Source organism: Clytia hemisphaerica, unplaced genomic scaffold (assembly GCF_902728285.1).
Source record: "Clytia hemisphaerica strain Z4C2 unplaced genomic scaffold, Clytia hemisphaerica genome assembly, whole genome shotgun sequence".
Classification (NCBI taxonomy): Eukaryota; Metazoa; Cnidaria; class Hydrozoa; order Leptothecata; family Clytiidae; genus Clytia; species Clytia hemisphaerica.
In genome coordinates this window covers 40,275-59,978 of record NW_027103803.1, presented here as the reverse complement: position 1 = coordinate 59,978, position 19,704 = coordinate 40,275, and the positions used below count along the sequence as shown (strand labels likewise).

The 19,704-nt window shown below is 35.3% G+C and overlaps 1 protein-coding gene across 2 annotated transcripts; it reads right to left on the bottom strand.

Moving 5' to 3' along the window:
* Positions 1-5,270: 5,270 nt before the first annotated feature.
* Positions 5,271-19,422, bottom strand: LOC136806327 (uncharacterized). Of its 2 annotated transcripts, none has more exons than XM_067062881.1 (15): positions 19,217-19,422; positions 17,939-18,856; positions 17,454-17,711; positions 16,912-17,023; positions 16,194-16,444; positions 15,395-15,520; positions 13,781-14,727; positions 12,712-12,916; positions 12,132-12,248; positions 11,658-11,906; positions 8,518-8,696; positions 8,033-8,178; positions 7,033-7,202; positions 6,000-6,843; positions 5,271-5,712 (listed from the first exon to the last, which is right to left on the bottom strand). In XM_067062881.1, the coding sequence occupies exons 1-14, from the start codon at positions 19,320-19,322 to the stop codon at positions 6,287-6,289; spliced, it is 4,341 nt and encodes a 1,446-aa protein (XP_066918982.1). In that variant the 5' UTR covers positions 19,323-19,422; the 3' UTR covers positions 5,271-5,712; positions 6,000-6,286. The 2 variants fall into 2 exon arrangements, with proteins under 2 accessions (XP_066918982.1, XP_066918983.1); XM_067062882.1 differs by having other exon boundaries at positions 5,430-5,712; positions 11,658-11,903.
* Positions 19,423-19,704: the final 282 nt, after the last annotated feature.

Genomic DNA, 19,704 nt, shown 5'->3' with positions numbered 1-19,704 from the left:
CTGTTCTTAAAAGTCCTTCAATGTCAAGCTGGAATTTAGCGATCTGTTCTTATAAGATTTTGTCAGCCCTGGTAGATAAGAACAGTTAACTCGCGTAAAATTAATCGCCTGGTAATTTCGTATCTGTTCTGAAAGTTTTTTTACCTCCTAGCTGAAAAAATATAACTGTTCTGAAGTAAAAATTTCTCGCCTGGAAAACGAGGAACTGTTCTTAATTTCTTGGAAATCCTTCCAGCTGGCAAATCAGAACAGATATTTGCAAATTTTAGGTCGGTGGCTGCTTCTGGTAGGATTTGAAGCCAACAAAATCCTACCAAAGTTACGCGGTCTTGAGCGATCCGCCTGGTTTTTACACAAATGACAGATTGAAACTAAAATTTACGGCTAAATTTCAAAAAAATATCACTCGAAAACAAAGGAACTGCTAGAGAAAGGTTAGAGATTCGCTTCTAGCCCCTCGGGCTTATACTTCATTGACTTTACGCTATTACAAGTGTCCTTGGCCAAATAGAGTCAAACTTAGAACCAAAGTTTCTTTAGTTCGCTCTTTTTATAGCTCTGTACTCATCACGATTGTACCGTCGCCCTTTAGTGAAATCCAAAAGTGGTGCAAAGTGACCCTGGTTAGGAAACTGAGATATATCACAAATCATCATGCGTCACGGGTCGTTTCTAGATGGACACTAATGTAATATTGAAATGGAAAATTGCCACCTCTAATTGGCCGGGGGGGGGGCACTCGATTCAAAAACGACCGTACGTGCGGCCCAAAATTAGACCTTTGAAATCGGACAAGCACAGTCCACAAGTGCACAGTGCACAAAAGATTCAGCCAAATTTGAGTGAATTTGGGCGAAAAATCGACCCTTACAGTGCATTTTGAGAAGCTTGGAAAAGGGACCCTTAAGGACCGCACATACGGTAGATCGTTTACCTTGAGAGCTCTCCCCCCCCAAGGGTGTATGGTGCTAAAAATATCAATTCACCTATCAAGAACAATTGTTTTCTATTAGCCAAAATACGAATGGAATAGTAATGACCAAATTATGATTTTTGGCTATGGTTTAATTTTGCAAACGATAAAAACCAATTATGTAGCTGTCAGTGATGTTTAACAGATCGGCTGACTCTTAATTACTTTTTGCACCTAAAATTCAAAAAAAAAATAAAAAATATCACATCTGCTATAATATTTAGGATTTTAATTGAAAATTAAAAACTTTACCAAAATGATAGTCTATAATCGTTAAAAATATTATTCCAGTAATTATATTTCATTCATTTTTGAAGAAATTTTTTGCGAATGACATAACTCCGTGTCCCAGACCCCATTCGGTCGCCAAGATTTCGTCTTTGATGTATACAATTTCAGCCCCCATTGGAAATTGACTTTGATTTCATTCCCATTTGAAATTCAGTGGAAAAACTTGAACTCTAAAACTGTTTCAAGCCTACTGGATCTTTTGAGCATGGAATTTCTATCCCCATTGCTTGAGATTTCAATTGAAATTCCCAGACTTTGGGGAAATGCCAGAGATATAGAATGATGTACCAGATTATGATCCACCGATTTCATATCAAACGTTCTTCAATAACAAACGGGTTCTTAACTTCGCGCCATTCAAAGATAGTATATTTGTTCATATCAACCATTTCCTTTAACTCAACATCCACCTGCCCTACAAACTGTTTTTTTGCCGTTCTAATCCGTTTCCGAACAAACACTTTATACCGAACCATCATTCTTTCAAAATTATTCAAATCGAATCCTTCGATATCCAAATTACATGCAAAACTTGGTTTAACACCAGTTTTATATTTCGATTTCACTCTATCTAAGTTACGAGCTGCATTATGAAGATCGTGTATTTCTACAGAGACTTGCCAATAAATGCTAATGTTGTTGTTACTAGTCATTTCAAGTTGTCGAACACCAGCACTTAAGGTTCTTGAAGATTCATCATAAACAATCAGTATCTGTACTGCGACAGGGTCTGGCAGATTTGCAGCATTCCCAATGTGTTCCTTTTGTTTATCATTGATTGTCAATATAGACGTTGAAGAGAAAAAACTTTTAAGCGACATAGAGCGTTGCTGTAAAGACGGGTGTAATACTAATAGCGCATTGTTTATTGTGCCATAATTTTGATTCTCAGGAGCTGATTGTAACCTAGAAATCTTCTTCTTCTCATCATTCGATTTAGTACCATTTCTTTGTATAAATCTAGCATAGAACCCATTGCTTGGATTATGCTCGATTTTTGTTTGACTAGAATCTTCATCATTCACGCTTGGAGGAAAACAAGGATTGGATTCACACTCAGAATCATTTTCAACTCCACTGTCAGTATTTGTTGATATAGTAATTCGAATGTCTGTTCCTTTTGTTCCTTTCTCTTTCAAATCTTCATTTTCATCTTCACTAGAGGAAGAATCACTCGAGAAATCCCCATCATTTGTTTTCTGTTGTGCACAGCAACCATCATGGGGATCACAACAACGATGGAATCTCCCTAATACAATATTGGTGATTCCCAAGATAACAATGATACCAAGTAGTAGACATAGGAAGACAACAGCTGACGTTATTCCTACTCCAAGCATCTCACTACATTAAAATCATAAATTTTTCTGCAGAATCTGAAAACAAAATAAATTGTTTTAATAAGCACATTCAGTCACCCTCGGGTAAAATAGTACTGCATATTTAAGTAAATACAAAGGTTGCAAAACTAAAGTCTGAGGAAAAATCACGCTTTAACTCGAAATTTTTATGTGCTTGTTCCATGACATTAATTTCTGATTGGTTGGAATTTATTTTACACTAAAAAAGTAATTAACTGTAAGTTGTAAAGCAAGTAACATGGGAGTAAAATCACGTGAACTTTTTCGAGTAATCACATGTTTTGACTGCACTGATATAATTTTGCAACCCGTGTATTCAAAGCTCCTTTCCATTCAGAAATATGTTAGAGTATGCTTTTCAACCCGACCCAAGAAGAGACTATATTCAATTTTGTGTGCCCTTGTACATGTCCAATCAAATTAAATAACAAAAAACATATTGGAGATACCGTACTACTAACGAGATGGTTCTTAGCCACAATTTTCAAATATTACGCATTTATTAAAACATCTTAGTAATTATAACAATCAAATCACTCTCACGACCTTTTAAACTCGTATCCAACATTCATATCTTACAAAGAAAAGGCAATTAAGTGAGAATTAAGATTCCTTTTTAATTAACTTCCGACTGGTAATTGTTTGAAGTTGTTCAAAACAAGAGCTAAAACCTCATTATTAAACCAAATCACTGTTTTAAAAATAGGGTACCTTTTTAATCTGAATCCCGGGGTTAGGATTGCGAGATGACAGGTATGTCCGAGCCAAAGTTCGAAGATTGACCAATCAAACTCGACCAAAGAGACTGAATTTCGGAAATGTTGTCTAATTTTTGACGTTTTTGCCACCCTTAGAGAGACTATTTCACCAAAATCTCAGCCAAAAATTTCAATTTTCATTCGAATTTTCAAAAATATATAGATATACTCAAAGGAAATATCGAAGTGCCTTTAACCAATAGTCAAAACGTTAACATTTTCGTTTAAATTATAATCTTTTACGACTGACTTGCTTCGTATCTGCCCTTATGATAGTTTGAGAGCTGTTGGCCTTTTCATTAGACCACAAGTCTTAGAGGTCAAAAAAGGGCTTAAATTTAGGTCACGTGCCTCATGGCTGAATTTTTACAGGTGATTAGTACAACCCTCAAGGACAATGAAAATCTTACTAAAAAATCCGGTTTCTTGACCTTGTCAAATGCCCAAAAATGAGGCCACAAGTGAGCCTAGATTTAGGTCATGAGCCTCATATTTAAATAGTAAGCTCTCCGCAATTCAAATACAACCCCGTATCATTGATTTGGTGGAGCCCATTCCCCTTAAAAAAATGGTCCCCTGTGAAGGAAGCTACCCTCTAAGTCTTCTAAATTTGATCCCTATTTGAAAACTTCAGCGAGCTCTCATCCCCACTGGGGGAAGCTATAAAGTTTTAAGAATTCGTATTGGGTGTTGAAATCTAAATAAACAATAGAATTCGAAATTCCAAACGCATTAAAAGTAAAAGGCGTTGAAATGCAATTTTTCACCCTTATATATTGCCAGCTATCTCATTCGAACAAGATGTTCAACGATATACATAACTGAGACAAAATTGTATACCCTGCAAATATTCTAGTTATTCTGCTATGTATATTGATAAAATCATAAGTTGTAACTCGAGTAACTAACCAAGAAAAACAGTAGATGCTCCCAGACAAGAGCTCGGTAAAATCATAAGTTGCCTACAGCAAAGCTAAAAGTTTGCTCTGGTTTTAAACATTGAATCCAACATTTGCGGCAAGATCAAAGACTCTCAACATTTGAAAGTAAACTTTTTTTAGTTTTTCATCCAAAATTACACTCAACAGCTTTTGCCATGTTGGATTGAATGTTAGACCGGTTTGCCTTGGCCTTAACTAGCAAAGAAATGCAGATGCTCACAGAACTTTAAACACTTACATCAAACGATCTCACAAAACATTTCACACACAAATCGCCAATCACTTTACACACACTTAAACCCAGTTAAAGTGTCTTTGATTATATGTTAACATCGAGTCCTGATCTGAAAGATAAACATCTAGATAAGATCATCAACAACAACTTAACAGAATAGACAGTTATATTGACATTACGATGTCCATCAATTTTCAAGATCACAAGGCTTTCTACTACTAGCTATCTCTTATCCTCTGAAATTTCTACATAGGTCGGTGATCTAACATCTAACATATTTTTAGGTGAATTTTAATATTCCTACAAAAATTTCAGAGGTTGATGATGCAATCTGAACTTTTTCAGTTGAGAGAAAAAATGATGATCTCTGGAAATTTTTCTCGGAATAACTCTTATATAAAATGTTTGTCTATACTGTTCAAGCCTGTATCCAAACAAACAACTACCCATATATCTTGAATGGATGATAAAACAACGAAATGTGACAAGGAAACAACGTCAACATGGAAATAGACTCATATATTTACGATATTGGTAGTCTGAATCACAGATCTCTATTCATGATATGCACCATTGCAATGTCTTTCAAGGACCCAACAGCTGATTGGTTGAAAGTGACGTATTGACTGATTTTACGTCACTTACAACCAATCAGCTATTGGGTCCGTGATGTAATGTTGGAATACACTGCAATGGTGCATAACATGAATTGATATACTTCCTATATATAAGAAACTCTATAAGAAACTTTTTTCGCTAGAGGATGAACAGAAGCCTACGGTGGTGTGGTGATAAAAGACTAGCAAAATCCTGTTTTGAGGTTTTCATGGTCAAGTAAAAATTCACGGAATTTTAATTGCAGATTAAATAATGGAATGTAATTGACAATATTCTTTTTGAAATCATCCTTTATCGTTTATCTATTGTATTGTTTATTTACAAATTATAAAAATACTTAAATATTGTACAAAAATACTAATCTAGGTTTTGTTAGGTAAGCAACTTAAAGGGGCGGGCTTAATTTAACCAATCGAACTCGACAGTTAGCCAGAGATCCACCAAAACGGCCACTCGAGGGTAACCTGATAACAGCTGGTAATAATTTTCGTACGCGCGCACGGTAAACCTCTGAAAACGCTTGAAAATTAACCATCTGAGGAAAAAAGTCCTCCCGCGGAAAATTCTACAACAAGAATCTTGTTGTGCACCGGAAAGTCAAAAACTAAATTTTCCTGATACGGCGCCCTATTTTTAAACAACCAGTCTTATTAAAGGAGCGCGGTCCTTACAAATTCGAGATTGCATATTCGTCAGATTGTTATGTTTTTATCCATTCCTTTAGAGATTCAGCGTGGTGGGCAGAAAACAATCACAATCTGATCTCAGGTTACTTGAGAGATGAAATTCAAAAATTACCAAAACATTACCAATAAAATTTACTATAAAATCCTAAAAGTTTGAATCTCCAATAGGCAATGAGCCTGGGGTCTTTCATATGAAAGTTACATTTCGTATAATTGGATCAATAAAATGATACTGTTTTGGCGACAAAGTCAGCCAGCTCAAAACGTTACCAAGTCTTTCCTCGATCAATAAAGAATGAATAAACACTACTGTAAACATATTATCTTGACGAGGAAGATTCTCACTGAATAGTCTTTGCCAGAAAATTAAATATCTTCAACCGTTAGCTTATCCACAACAAGTTGTTAACACAGAATTCGACCTCATTTCACCGCTTTGTGGGTTAGATATTTTAAACGTTTCAGCAAGGCTCGTTTTAATTTCACTTTCGCTTTTCGATTCAAATCATCATTACTATCCTCTTTAATATCACGTTTTATAGATCGCACCTTGTCTGAAGATGATGGAGATAACATAGTTCTATTCTTTCTCAAATTCATTAGAATATTACGGGGAATATGGTTTCGCTTTATACTCTCCATAAGTGATAACTTAGGTTCGAGATTAGTATCTGGATTATGACGGAGATACATATCACTGCCAGGAATATTATTTGGATTGTTAGCAACCGTTGCTTCATAATCTTGGTCAGCCTCGTTCTGAAGTTTATTTAATAACGGTTTTTCGTTGAGTATCGCTTCAACTAAATGTTGAGGTTGTGGATCGAGATCTTCTGCTCTATATGTACTGGTTGCTTCCGTGTTCCCGATAAAATCTGAAGTTTGTTCTTCACCCGGTTTTGAAACCGTTTCACCAGCACTGACGGATGGAGAAACTGGCGGTGGTTTGGAGACAGAATCACTGGATGAACTTGATTCACCTGGAACGAATGAAACAATAAATGAATTAATTGTCTGGAATATTCACTATACCATTGCAAAAGGCTATTATATTCAAAGAATTAACGACGATAAGCGACTTTTTTCAGTAACAATTTACTAACTATCTTCGTAAGTGCCATTCCTAGAGAAAAAGAAAAAGTTAGGAATGTGCAACATAAACTCCTTACCTGGCACTAGGAAGAGATTCGATGATATTGGTAGCTCGAATTTACCATCGGGAAGACGAACACCTACACTCAGGTCATCTCCACCAGAACCTTCCTTCATGAAACTTTCCAAGAAATAATATTCTCCTTGTTGTAGTGCGATCTCCCGTGATGTTTGTTGGTCTGGATACCTAAAAAGAAAATTTTAACACTATAATGTTAACATTATTTGTTAAAAAATTCAAGTTTCTTAACTCTTCCCAAACTTGACTGGATTCGTTTATAATGCGTGTAATACAGTAGGTAGCTATATGATAATAGTTTGTATAAACTAAGACTTAAATTTGCTCCCTCCATTACTTTTTTTTTTATTTCTACTATGTCAGAATTAGTCGTCTAGCTTGCTAGACTATTCCCAAACTTCAAACTTAGTCTAAACAATAGATAGCTCCCAGCATTTCAGACCTTCCTAGGTACCTGAGAGTATAGAGTTGCTGGTGTAACTCTACGCGGACGACTCGGGAGGACAGTGTATCCTTACATGATCGAACCTGACAAGTTTTAACACTCACACCACAGAGCACGGCATATATCCGTTCACCTTTGTATCTAAGCATGGTACCCGATTCCCCTCACATGGCAAGGGTCGACCCGGGCGCGAAGGTACATCCACTAATTCTAAGTGAATCAAAACACCGAGTGGGAATAGCGCACTGCTATGCAAATGTCATAATTATTATTTTTAACATTTGACAGAAATTCAATCCCACAATCCTTTTCATCTTGATTCGTTATGCGCGCAAATTATTACTTTGTATTGTCAATAAGTGTAAATAACGTGCAAAAGCAATTAATGCAATGGGATTAAAACTCGGACAAACAGTAATTTTGATGTATATTTTTAGAATCGCTACGGTATGCGATTTAACTCCAACATCCTATACGGTCGAGGCTGATAACCATTAAACTACTTAAACTACTGCGTCTCTTAAAAAATAAGCTTCGATTTTTGTTTACTCACTTGTGCCATTGTCTGAAAGATGTATAATGTCCTTTCTTCAGTTCCAACACGAGATTGGAACGTATTTCTTCGGTATCCGGGCTCATCCATAACTCACATTCGTTATCACAGGCTAGGTAAAACACATAATTGCCCGTCAATGGTGCCTGAAAAATATTAAAGGTTTTTTCGTATTTACATAAATCAGTAAGTCGGTGTTGCTTTTAGAGTTACCAAGCAATGCGAGTGTGACCAGGAATACTGGTGGTTTACGAAACCATTTTAGCCCGAGTAGAATGAATATTTTTGAAGCATGTTAAATTAGAGGTTAAACCTTTGTTAATCTTATGGACATTTCAAGAATAAATATATATTCTTTTCTGCATGAATTTAACTATTCCCAACGTTTTAAAGCTTGACATGAAAGTTAAAAGAGGGAGAGAGATACCTAAATACATGAAAGTTAATGATTATTGAATAATATAACATATAGAAAAATGTATTACTTTATAATATGTAGACAATCGTTGTCCATAACCATCACCAGCATTGGGAGGTGCTTCAAACTTATCCAAGATGATGTATTCATCCGGAGATGAAGGGAAACGTGGGTTGTTGGTTAGTGTCGTCAACAAAGGTGAAAGTCCAAGATTGAACCACACTTCACGTAACACACCATCATCATCTGGAAAGGGAAATAGTCATCGATTAGGTATGTAAACTTAAGCGAAAAGAGGTACGGGGATGTGCCGCTAGTCAGGTCAGTTATTTAAGCCCCGAGTCCTTGGTAGGGTAGATTTCGTCAAAATGTAACAATTTGACGAAAGACTTTCTAATATTGAAACACCAATTGGTAATTGGCTGATCTCCAAATTACTTTTGACGAAAGATTGTCAACATTTTACAGAAGATTTTCTCAAAAATAAAAAAAAAACCTTTTATATTATCTTGTCGTGTGGCCGCGACGAAAAAATAATAATATTTGGCGAAATATTTTCTCGAAATGTAACCATTTGACGGAACATGTAAAAAGGTTAAAAATTTTGACGAAAGATTCTCTCTAATTCAGAGTGTGTGACAAAAACCTTTCTCAAAATTGAAACATTTGATGAAAGATTTTCCTATTCCTATTTGACGAAATATCTTGCGGAAGACTTTCTGAAAAATAAAACTTGACAGAAGATTTTCTCAAGATTTTCAAATATTGAAAAAAATATTTCGACCAAATAAAAGATTCGCTCAAATTCTCTCAAAAGTATTTGATGAAAAATTTTCTCAAGTTAAAATATTTGACGAAAAAATTTCAATTATCGGCGATCCAAAAAATATCAGCAATCTGGTTGGTTAAAAAGAGTACAATATACCTTGTATTTTGTATGTAAAAATATAGATTGACGAAAAGATGTTGCATTGTAGCGTAGCAGCAATCTAACGTCACTTTGCTACAAAAGTGCCCGGCGCTTTGAAAGATTTTCTCAAAAGATTTTCTCAAATTCAAAGTATTTGACGAAAGATTTTCTCAAAAGATTCTCTCAAATTCAAAGTATTTGACGAAAAGTGTTTCAATTTGAAAGATTTTCCGAAAGCGTTTAAGTATTTGCGAAAATTTTTACGATTTGACGAAGATTTTTTTCTCCAAATTTTCTACGATTTTAAGTATTTGACGAAAATTTTCTCAAAAGATTTTCTCAATTCAAAGTATTTGAACGAGAGATTTTTAAGTTATTGACGAAGATTTTCTCAAAAGTTCTCTCCATTCAAAGTATTTGACGAAAGATTTTCAAGGATTCTCGAAAGATTTCTCAAAAGATTTTTCAAGTATTGACGAGAGATTTTTAAGTATTTGACGAAAGATTTTTAAGTATTTGACGAAAGATTTTCTCAAAAGATTTTCTCAAATTCAAAGTATTTGACGAAAGATTTTTAAGTATTTGACGAAAGATTTTCTCAAAAGATTCTCTCAAATTCAAAGTATTTGACGAGAGATTTTTAAGTATTTGACGAAAGATTTTTAAGTATTTGACGAAAGATTTTCTCAAATTCAAAGTATTTGACGAAAGATTTTTAAGTATTTGACGAAAGATTTTCTCAAAAGATTTTCTCAAATTCAAAGTATTTGACGAGAGATTTTTTCAAAGTATTTGACGAAAGATTTTCTCAAAAGATTCTCTCAAATTCAAAGTATTTGACGAGAGATTTTTAAGTATTTGACGAAAGATTTTTAAGTATTTGACGAAAGATTTTCTAAGTATTGACGAAAAGATTTTGACGAAAAAATTTTAAGTATTTGACGAAAGATTTTCTCAAATCAAAGTATTTGACTTTAATTAAAAGATTTTCAAAAGATTTCAGTATTTGAGATTTGAAAAGATTTTAAGTAGTATTGACGAAAGATTTTTTTTAAGTATTTGACGAAAGATTTTCTCAAAAAATTTTCTCAAATTCAAAGTATTTGACGAAAGATTTTTAAGTATTTGACGAAAGATTTTCTCAAATTCAAAGTATTTGACGAAAGATTTTTAAGTATTTGACGAAAGATTTTCTCAAAAGATTTTCTCAAATTCAAAGTATTTGACGAGAGATTTTTAAGTATTTGACGAAAGATTTTCTCAAAAGATTCTCTCAAATTCAAAGTATTTGACGAAAGATTTTTAAGTATTTGACGAAAGATTTTTAAGTATTTGACGAAAGATTTTCTCAAATTCAAAGTATTTGACGAAAGATTTTTTTAAGTATTTGACGAAAGATTTTCTCAAAAGTATTTCGAAATCAAAGTATTTGACGAGATTTTTAAGTATTTGACGAAAGATTTTTTCAAAAGATTTTCTCTCAAGATTCAAAATATTTGACGAAGATTTTTTAATTTGACGAGAGATTTTTAAGTATTTGACGAAAGATTTTCTCAAATTCAAAGTATTTGACGAAAGATTTTTAAGTATTTGACGAAAGATTTTTAAGTATTTGACGAAAGATTTTCTCAAATTCAAAGTATTTGACGAAAGATTTTTAAGTATTTGACGAAAGATTTTCTCAAAAGATTTTCTCAAATTCAAAGTATTTGACGAAAGATTTTTAAGTATTTGACGAAAGATTTTCTCAAAAGATTCTCTCAAATTCAAAGTATTTGACGAAAGATTTTTAAGTATTTGACGAAAGATTTTCTTTTCAAATTCAAAGTATTTGACGAGCGATTTTAAGTATTGACGAAAGATTTTCTCAAAAAATTTTCTCAAATTCAAAGTATTTGACGAAAGATTTTTAAGTATTTGACGAAAGATTTTCTCAAGTTAAAATAAGATTTTCTCAAATTCAAAGTATTTGACGAAAGATTTTCAAGTATAAGATTTTCTCAAGATAATTTGACGAAAGATTTTCTCAAATTAAAATAAGATCACATTCAAAGTATTTGACGAAACACTTTCCCAAGTTAAAGTATTTGACGAAAGACTTTTCAACAATTATTTTTTCGACCAAGATTGAGACTTCTGATGAAAACATTTCTCAATTACGAAAGATTTTAAATATTTGAAAGTTTTGACCAAATATTCTCTCCGATTCAATGTGAAGAAATCTTTTTTTCAAATTTGAAATAATTGACAGATTGGAACTTACTTGGCGAATCTAAATAACTATCGTTATTATTTACCTGATTTGGGTGGCTGCACTCTTGGTTGGATGTTCTCATTACTCGATTCAGCGGTCACAGGTTGCGCAGCCATAACCGACTGTTGTATTTGCTGTACAGGCTGTGGTTGAGCATAGGTTTGGACCATGGGTGCAGGGGGAGGGGGTGGCGGAGGTGGTACCGGTGGTGCTTCCAATACAACGGGTGGAGGGGCGGTGATTAGTGGTGGTTGTTGTTGAGATTGATCGATTGTAACAGGTGCTGAGACTACTGAAGAAAAAGAAATAAATGTGAATTTTTTGAATTTGGTTAGAAATTTTGGTTTTGAATTTTTGAATATTCTGAATTGTCGGTTTGTTTTTCTTGACGGTAGCTCTATTATACATTCATAGTGTTGCAAGCAACCTTGCAGTTTTATTTGAAAATTCAAATATTTTATTATCTGCTGGTTTGTCGTTTTTCGTACAAACTTGTAATAAATTTATGATTCAATACCTGGTTCTGTTTCACTTGTGGTTGCTGTAAAAGCTTGTTGTGGTGGTTGTTGTTGTTGAATGAACGAAGTTGCTACTGCTTGCGGCTGTTGGATTTGACTTTGCATGTTTGGTGTAACTGGATTGAAATAAATATATGGGTTGGTACAAAATTGTAGAAAAATAATTGATTTGGCCTTTATCATATTATATTTTTATATCTACCCATTGCAAAATTGACCACATGAAAAATATTTCAGGCTGGCCTTCATATGCTTATAAGCGTTATGTTTATAAAAAAAACATTTATCATTGTATGTTTCATTGAATTGTTCACTATTCATTGAGATTATCCAAGCCTCTACTACGACGTTTCGAAGGAAGACTATTAAATTCATAATATGCATCATTACGCAATGTCTTCCACGGACTCAACAGCTGATTGGTTGAAAGTGACGTTAGTGACTGATTTTACGTCACTTACAACCAATTAGCTATTGAATCCATGTAACGTCAGAAGACATTGCAATGGCGCATATTTATGAATAAGTCTAATAAAATAATTACTACTATGAAGAATCGAAATTCCGAGTAAGACAAACCTTGTTTGGAGGTTTCACAATCGACATTTCTTGGATTATCACAGATATTGGTGAGTGGATTGAATACCGTCCCTCTGGTGCATGCTTTATAACTCCCATCATAACCACGGCACTCAATGTAACCGGCACAATCCCGTGGTATGGCACACACGCTGTCCGGTACGGCGCAACACGAACGTGCAAGCTCATGTGAAATCGTGATCGTCTAGAAAGATGGAGTATTGAATAATTTTATCAGCTTTTTTTGTTTTGATTGAATCTAGGTTTCGAACAAAAGCGCAGAGAAAAGTGATTACAAAAGCACAGAGTAAAGTGATTACACAAGCACAGAGTAAAGTGATTAATTTTAATATAATAATGAACTTTGTTCATTATGTTTCAACGCTAACATTGTACATTTAGAGACTGACATTGAAGATCTCGTAGCCACCAAGGCTTTTTAAAATTCCATATATCTATGATTTCAAAGTGCGTTCAGAGGCTTGTAGATAAATAGAAACTCCTCACTAGTTTTAATCGGTTTTCTTATTAACCTTTCCAGCCCAAAAGACGTCCAAAAGACGCCCAAAAGACGTATCTCTTACGTCCTGCATACGTCCCGAATAACGTATCTGTTACGTTTTGAAAATGACCTTTACATTTGGTCGGATCCCGTTTAAACCGTTAGAGATACGGTAAAACTGATTAAAAAATCAGAATCAATGTGAAATTTCCGATAAGAAACAATCGAAGTTTTATTAACTTTTGCACTAAAAATGACTTTTTACACCTTATGTTTAGTTTCATAATTTCTGTCCAAATCTAATTTGAGCACTCAGTTAAACATATTTAGAAAGGAGAAAGGTAGGGCTTTCAAAAAATTTATGATGGGTTTTCCCTGAAGTTCACTTAAAGTTCATAAAAAGTTATGACCGATCTTGTGAAAATTGCATTTTCTGCAAAAAATGTTGTACGCAGACGGGCTGAAGATAGAAAAATGTTGCGCGCTGGAAACTGGAAAGGTTAAAGTATTTACATGCATCTTATGTTTATTGTACAGAGAAAAGGCTTGCAGGTGAGGTAGACTTACAGGTGCTTGAGGTGCAGCAGCAGGTACGGCTTGGACAACCGGTGCTTGAATCTGAGCAACTGGTGCTGGTGGAGCTTGAACGATCGGTGCTTGATTCTGAACTATCGGAGCTTGAACAACTGGTGCGACAGACTGTACTTGAACGGCAGGCTGTACTTGAACGACACGTTGAACGACTGGTTGCATGATCGAGGGACCTGCAGGCCGAGGAGAATCTGCTAAGGTTTTAGTAATGACACTTTCAACCGGTTTTGGTTGAGCAACAGGAGCATTCGATTGAGGTGTTGCCACCGCTGTGGAGATTTTTCGGACGATCGGTTCCTTCTCTAAAGCGTTCGTCGCGACAGGTTGAGTTTTCAATTTAAACATACCTAGCTTAGGCGCTGGGTATTCTACATCATCCTCTGTTGATGGCAAATGATGAGAAGTAATGCTAGTTGCTTTTGTCTCTTCGTCGTGCTGTTTAATTACAGGAACTTGAACGTTTTCTTCGTCCTTTAAGTGTGTCTCAGGGGGCGTTGATTTGGCAGTGGGTGTGTCATCTTGGGCGGCTGGCGTAGCTTGTTCTTCCAATTCAGATTTGGGTTTTGGTTGATCTATAGCTGCAGCTGATTTATGTGCTTTCTCGTAACTCTGACTTTTCGTTTCAATGAGTTTTAAAATTTTTGAAGCAATATCTGGGGTAATATTCAAGTTAGTTTTCTCTTTACTTTTTACGGTGCTCTGTTTGATTTTCTTTAAAAAGTCTGCCGTTGTGGCCGTTGAATCGTGCTCCCGATCGTCCGGTTCCTGAATCAACTGAGGTGTAGTTGAAGGAAGGTGCATTGGTGAGGAGGTAGGGTGGAAAACCTTTGTATGAGGGCGCATGGTAGTTGGGTGGTGGGCGATTACTGTTGCAGGCATAGTTGGGATAGGAGATTGCATTTGAAATTCTGCGAACGTCAATTCTGTAAAGAAAAAAAAATCTAAAAAACTTTTAAAATATGAGAAAAGGATACCAGGGAGCATAACTATCGAATCGATAACATTTTAAATGAATTCGACAATTTTTATTCCAACGCTGAACTAAAATATCCGGACAAACAAATTGACATGCATTTTTAGATTCTAGTTCAAAGATTTCGTTGTTTTAACAATTTTCATGATAATAACAAACAATCATATTAGGTTGAGAGAAGAGATAAACCCCCCTTCGTCACCAGTTTCATGTATCATTAAGTGTCTTGCGACCGTAGCCAGAAGAGACTCAAAAGCCCCTCTTTCAAAAAAGCTATCTACTTGATGATTAGTCCTCCTCCTCTTTGATTGCTGAGAATCAAGTACCATTTTGAAGTCTTTGGTATGACCTGGTAAGGGGTCGAACCTTACGCACCGTAACTGAACGCTCTACCTTCATACAACGGTTTGCTGCGGTGTTAAAGGTTTTGTTTTTAAATAAGAGTGATATCGTTTGCTTACTCATCACTTTTTCACATTGGAGGAGCAAGATTGGTCAGAAAAAGGAAACGAAAAACATTTTTTAGTTTATATCAGCATAATACAACAATAGGCAGACACTGTCATGATATGAAATGAAACGGGAACACTTATGTGAGAAAAAGTGAATAATCTTACGTGTATGAACGGCGACCATGCCATCTTGTTTGATACCGATCACACCACGATCACCAACTGTCACGTGCAATAATTTGATGGTCAAACGAACCCATTCCGTACCTTGTGGATTGTCAATACGGATGCCTGAAAGAAAAAGAAAGAAAAAGAAATGTTACATAGTCAGGAAAAAGAAATGTTTTTTTTTTAAGTTTCTTTTACCCAAATAGGTCTCATGTCGGCTAAAAATGGTTCTTCTATGTTGTCTTTGTAAAAATAAAAGTCAAATCAGGTTTTTGACGAAGACGAAGGTCAGGGAGAAGACAAGTTGAAAAAGAACAACTTTGTGGTAAACTTGGCAAAATACCGACAAAGCTCATTCCCAATATTCTCTTTTTCTCATTTTTATAATGGTCAAACCAAAACAAATATCAAAACCAATCTGAGCCAGAGGTTTCAGAGTGGGTAAGAAAATGTGGTTCTCTAAGCTATCATTCTAACCTGTTGTCAACATGTTTTACTTATTATGAAACTTCAAATACAAATAACTACAATCTTCGCAGACAGAGTATAATTACAAAACGGTCTGACAAAGTAGCATTCCACTACCCCTTTTCCAAATATCAATGTGAATTTAGAGTCCGTTTTGCTGCAAGCAATTTAAACTAGATAAGTCTTTCAGTGGGTTAAATACACCTATGGGAATACTTGTGCCAATTGTTTGATTTATGGTTCTCCTAAAAAAGTATATAGTTTACGGAAATTTTGTAGAAGAGTAAAATAAATACAGGTTTAGCATTTCTTCCAACATAGCACTCACCTTTTCTAACGAAAACATCGTTATCATCGTTCAATCCAACAGTCACACCGTTCGGGCCACTTTCAATCATTCTCAAACGACCAGGGATGGGCACCCATTGCTGGCCCTGTGGCGCCGTTTCAGATATACCTTTACGGAAACACACACTGTCGTCTTCGCGCCGTATACCCCAGCAACCGAACTCTCCACATGAAACATATTTGAGTTCACCTTCGATACGCTCCCATCCGGTGCCGGCTAAATCTCCGTTTCTATAGGAGTTTAAGAAACAAAAAAGGTATTTTTAAAAGAAGTATTGATACATGAATTTTTTTCGATATTCAACACGTCGTGAAATATGTAGGCTGATATTTGACGAAGTCACGAAAAGATGACAAAAGTTCAACATAAGCAGTCTCTTTTATTTTCTGTTTTGTCCATTTGCTGCTTTTACATTTTTAGGTTTACCATGATAATATGGATATCAATTTCGGAAGGTGAAAGGTTTCAGTGACTACAGTAAGGATTAGCTATTAATTTTTTTTGGGGTGATTTTTTCTTAGAGGAAGCAATTTTGCTCCCCACTAGCAATTGGACAAAGTTTAGTAACAATAATTCATTAAGAAGATATCCATAACACTATACGTTTCTCCTTGTCGGGGAGTGGAAACAAGTTCGAATTACAGAAATATTCAAAAAAATTCGAATAAGCGAGAGTTAACTGTATACTATGACTTACTGAATACCGATTCTTCGAAAAACATGGCCATTCCTATTGACGCCCCATACTGTACCACGTGGTCCAGAATCGATTTGTTTCAATGTCCCTGGAATCGCTTTCCATTCAACACCTAATAAACATGAGATGATTTTTTTGCAAACAATTAGTAAATCATCGTATCAATATCATGACTAAATTAAACTATATTAAAGAAATAGTGATTTTAGGACCTTTTTATTCTGGTCTGTAAAATACACAAAAATTGAAAAAAAAATGCAAACAGGTCTATTTCTACTCCAAATAGGCCAAATAACAAGCTTTAAACAGAGACCATCGAGCGGAATCTGACTATTGACTGACTATTGACTGACTATTGATTAACATATCGTAAAGCTCGACCATACAAAACTAAAACTAAAATATGTCATTTAAAGAGTGCTCTACCAAGTGAAGGAGTATCATACAATTTCAGAAAAAAAAAACGTGGAATTGAAAAAAGCCAGAGCAGCAGAAAATGTATGACTGCGACCAGCTGCGACCTGTATTTTTACGAAATATACCTCGTCTATTATAAGCGCTTGTTCCCATTCGAAAGTAAATTCGTCCAGAATCATCAATTGACCATACACCAGCCTCTCCTGCAGTCACGTGACGTATACTTGTAATAGCGGAAGGATTGACAGGTCGTAACGTGTTCTCTTCTGATAAAATAAAAGCTTTCTCCGTTTCATCAATTCCCCAGACTAGACTGGTCATCCCTGTATCGATTTGCATGAGTCTAGCCTGTGTTGGTGTCCATCCAGGACCAAGATTCGTAGCTAAAAGGAAAAAAATTCAGAAGATCTTTTTGAGATTTTGTCAGTTGCAATTTAAAAAAAACTAAAGAAAAAGGAAAAAGTAATCAACATCATTTTCTAGCTTTGAAAATTAATTTTCCCCTAAAAATACATTAAGGAGCTTTATCATCAAAAAGTTAAAAGTTAAAAATTCCAAAAAACTTCAATGTTTTATATATAAAACGTGAGCATGAAAAATGAACACTAACCTTGATTACCACCAGCCATGGGTGCCACTTGTGTTGAAGCAATCAACGGAACATTGGTGGTGACTACATTACAGGAAGTATCAGGACAACCTACAGGTGCCGGACAAGTCCCTGCAGGTGGGCATGTTTTCTCGTGGTGCTGTAAACAGGTATTAGGACAATGAGCAGAGGCGGGGCAAGTGCCGGGTGGAGGACAAGGTGGAAGGGGCGTGGTTGCTGGCAGCTTGCACGTGTTCGGGCACCCATCCATTGCAGGACATGTACCTGGGGCTGGGCATGATTGTTGATGACTGCTTCCCGGGCAGACACCTTGAATGCATTTTTTAGAGGTTTTATCCATCAGTTCCTCACTCGGTTGCGTTTTCTCAACACACAAATTATCTTCGCACGTTAAATTGTCGGGACATTTAGAGCATGGTTTTCCATGAGTATAAGGGCGTTGTCCAACATAATTACCGCCCGGTGCGTAATTACAAACTAATATAGTACGGTCACCACACCGTTTAGCGCCACAACCAAGTTTATTACTTTCCCACCACACCATTTGAGTATAAAGCGTACATTTACCAGAACATTCGCCACTATCGTAATTATAACTTTTACTCTCCGTAAACCATCTTTTAACTCCCTCATAAACATCTCCACAATCTTTATCTCCACAAGATCCAGTACCCCATGCAATATTCTCCCCAACCCAATCAAATCGTTTAGCTTCTTTATGTCGCTCAGGATTATGAGCTACTATACATTTACCAGCAAAATCTTTAGAAATACGCTCAAGGTCATCGTCCCAAACCATCTTATACATGTTAGAAGCGGATGGTTGAACCATGGATCGAAATGCATTGTGTAATTGAAGTAAGGCTACTTTTTGTGTATCCGATAGTTCATTCCCTTTGACCGAACCACTGTTCTTTTCTAAAAAATAGTCAAAATCACATAATAAGTAAATTGTTCTTTTCGAGTACAGTGGTCAGGTCGATAAGTGGTCAAAACAAAGATTTTCGTCTGAGACGGAAAATGGATTCTACTCTACAAAGCATATTAAAAAATATTCTTGAAATTTGGTAAATCATGCAAATATTGGGACGAAGAAACCTCTTTATATACTCCGCTTAGACGGAAATCCGTCCGAGACGCAGGAACTTTTGACACTGAAAGTGCATTTGCATTTATCATTACACCTACATCAAGGTAGGGCTGTTTCTGAGGCATCCTAACCAAAAAATTAAAACGTAATTCAAAGAAAGACACAAAATTTCAAGTTAATATTCTCACCGTCTTTTGACGAGACGTGTTGATAACACGACAATAAGCAAATGAACCATACAAATCGCTTCATAATGATCATGTGACCGACCAACGACCAATCATAATACTTCATCCATTTCAATTGATTATTACCACCTATCAACTTTATTACATTGAATAAAATTTTAATTTAAATTGAACTATTATGATCAGCACAATAATTAAAACACACTGTAAATTGAAAAAAAGAAGCGTATTTCAAATATTTCGAATCAGAATAACATCGGTCCACCAATATTGAAATGTGTACACCCTGATATTGAATGTTGCTATTATATTTATCTAAAAGATAAAAACAACAACAAAATCTTAATCTATTCGTCAAAAAATCATTAAAAGCCGCAGTCTTCTTTTTGTAACGCCTGATTTCACAGCACTGTTCCGCATGAAGGGTTTTTCGAACGACACTATTATAAATGAGAAACTAATTCGAACAAAATATTTGCCGCATGTTT

Bases quoted from the DNA above. Each gene is read 5' to 3' on its own strand.
- LOC136806327 (XM_067062881.1), bottom strand. From the start codon at position 19,322: ATGAAGTATTATGATTGGTCGTTGGTCGGTCACATGATCATTATGAAG. The intron at 12,917-13,780 runs GTAAGTCTACCT...CCATCTTTCTAG, and splicing joins CTGCTGCACCTCAAGCACCT to ACGATCACGATTTCACATGA. The intron at 12,249-12,711 runs GTTTGTCTTACT...ATTTCAATCCAG, and splicing joins TTGTGAAACCTCCAAACAAG to TTACACCAAACATGCAAAGT.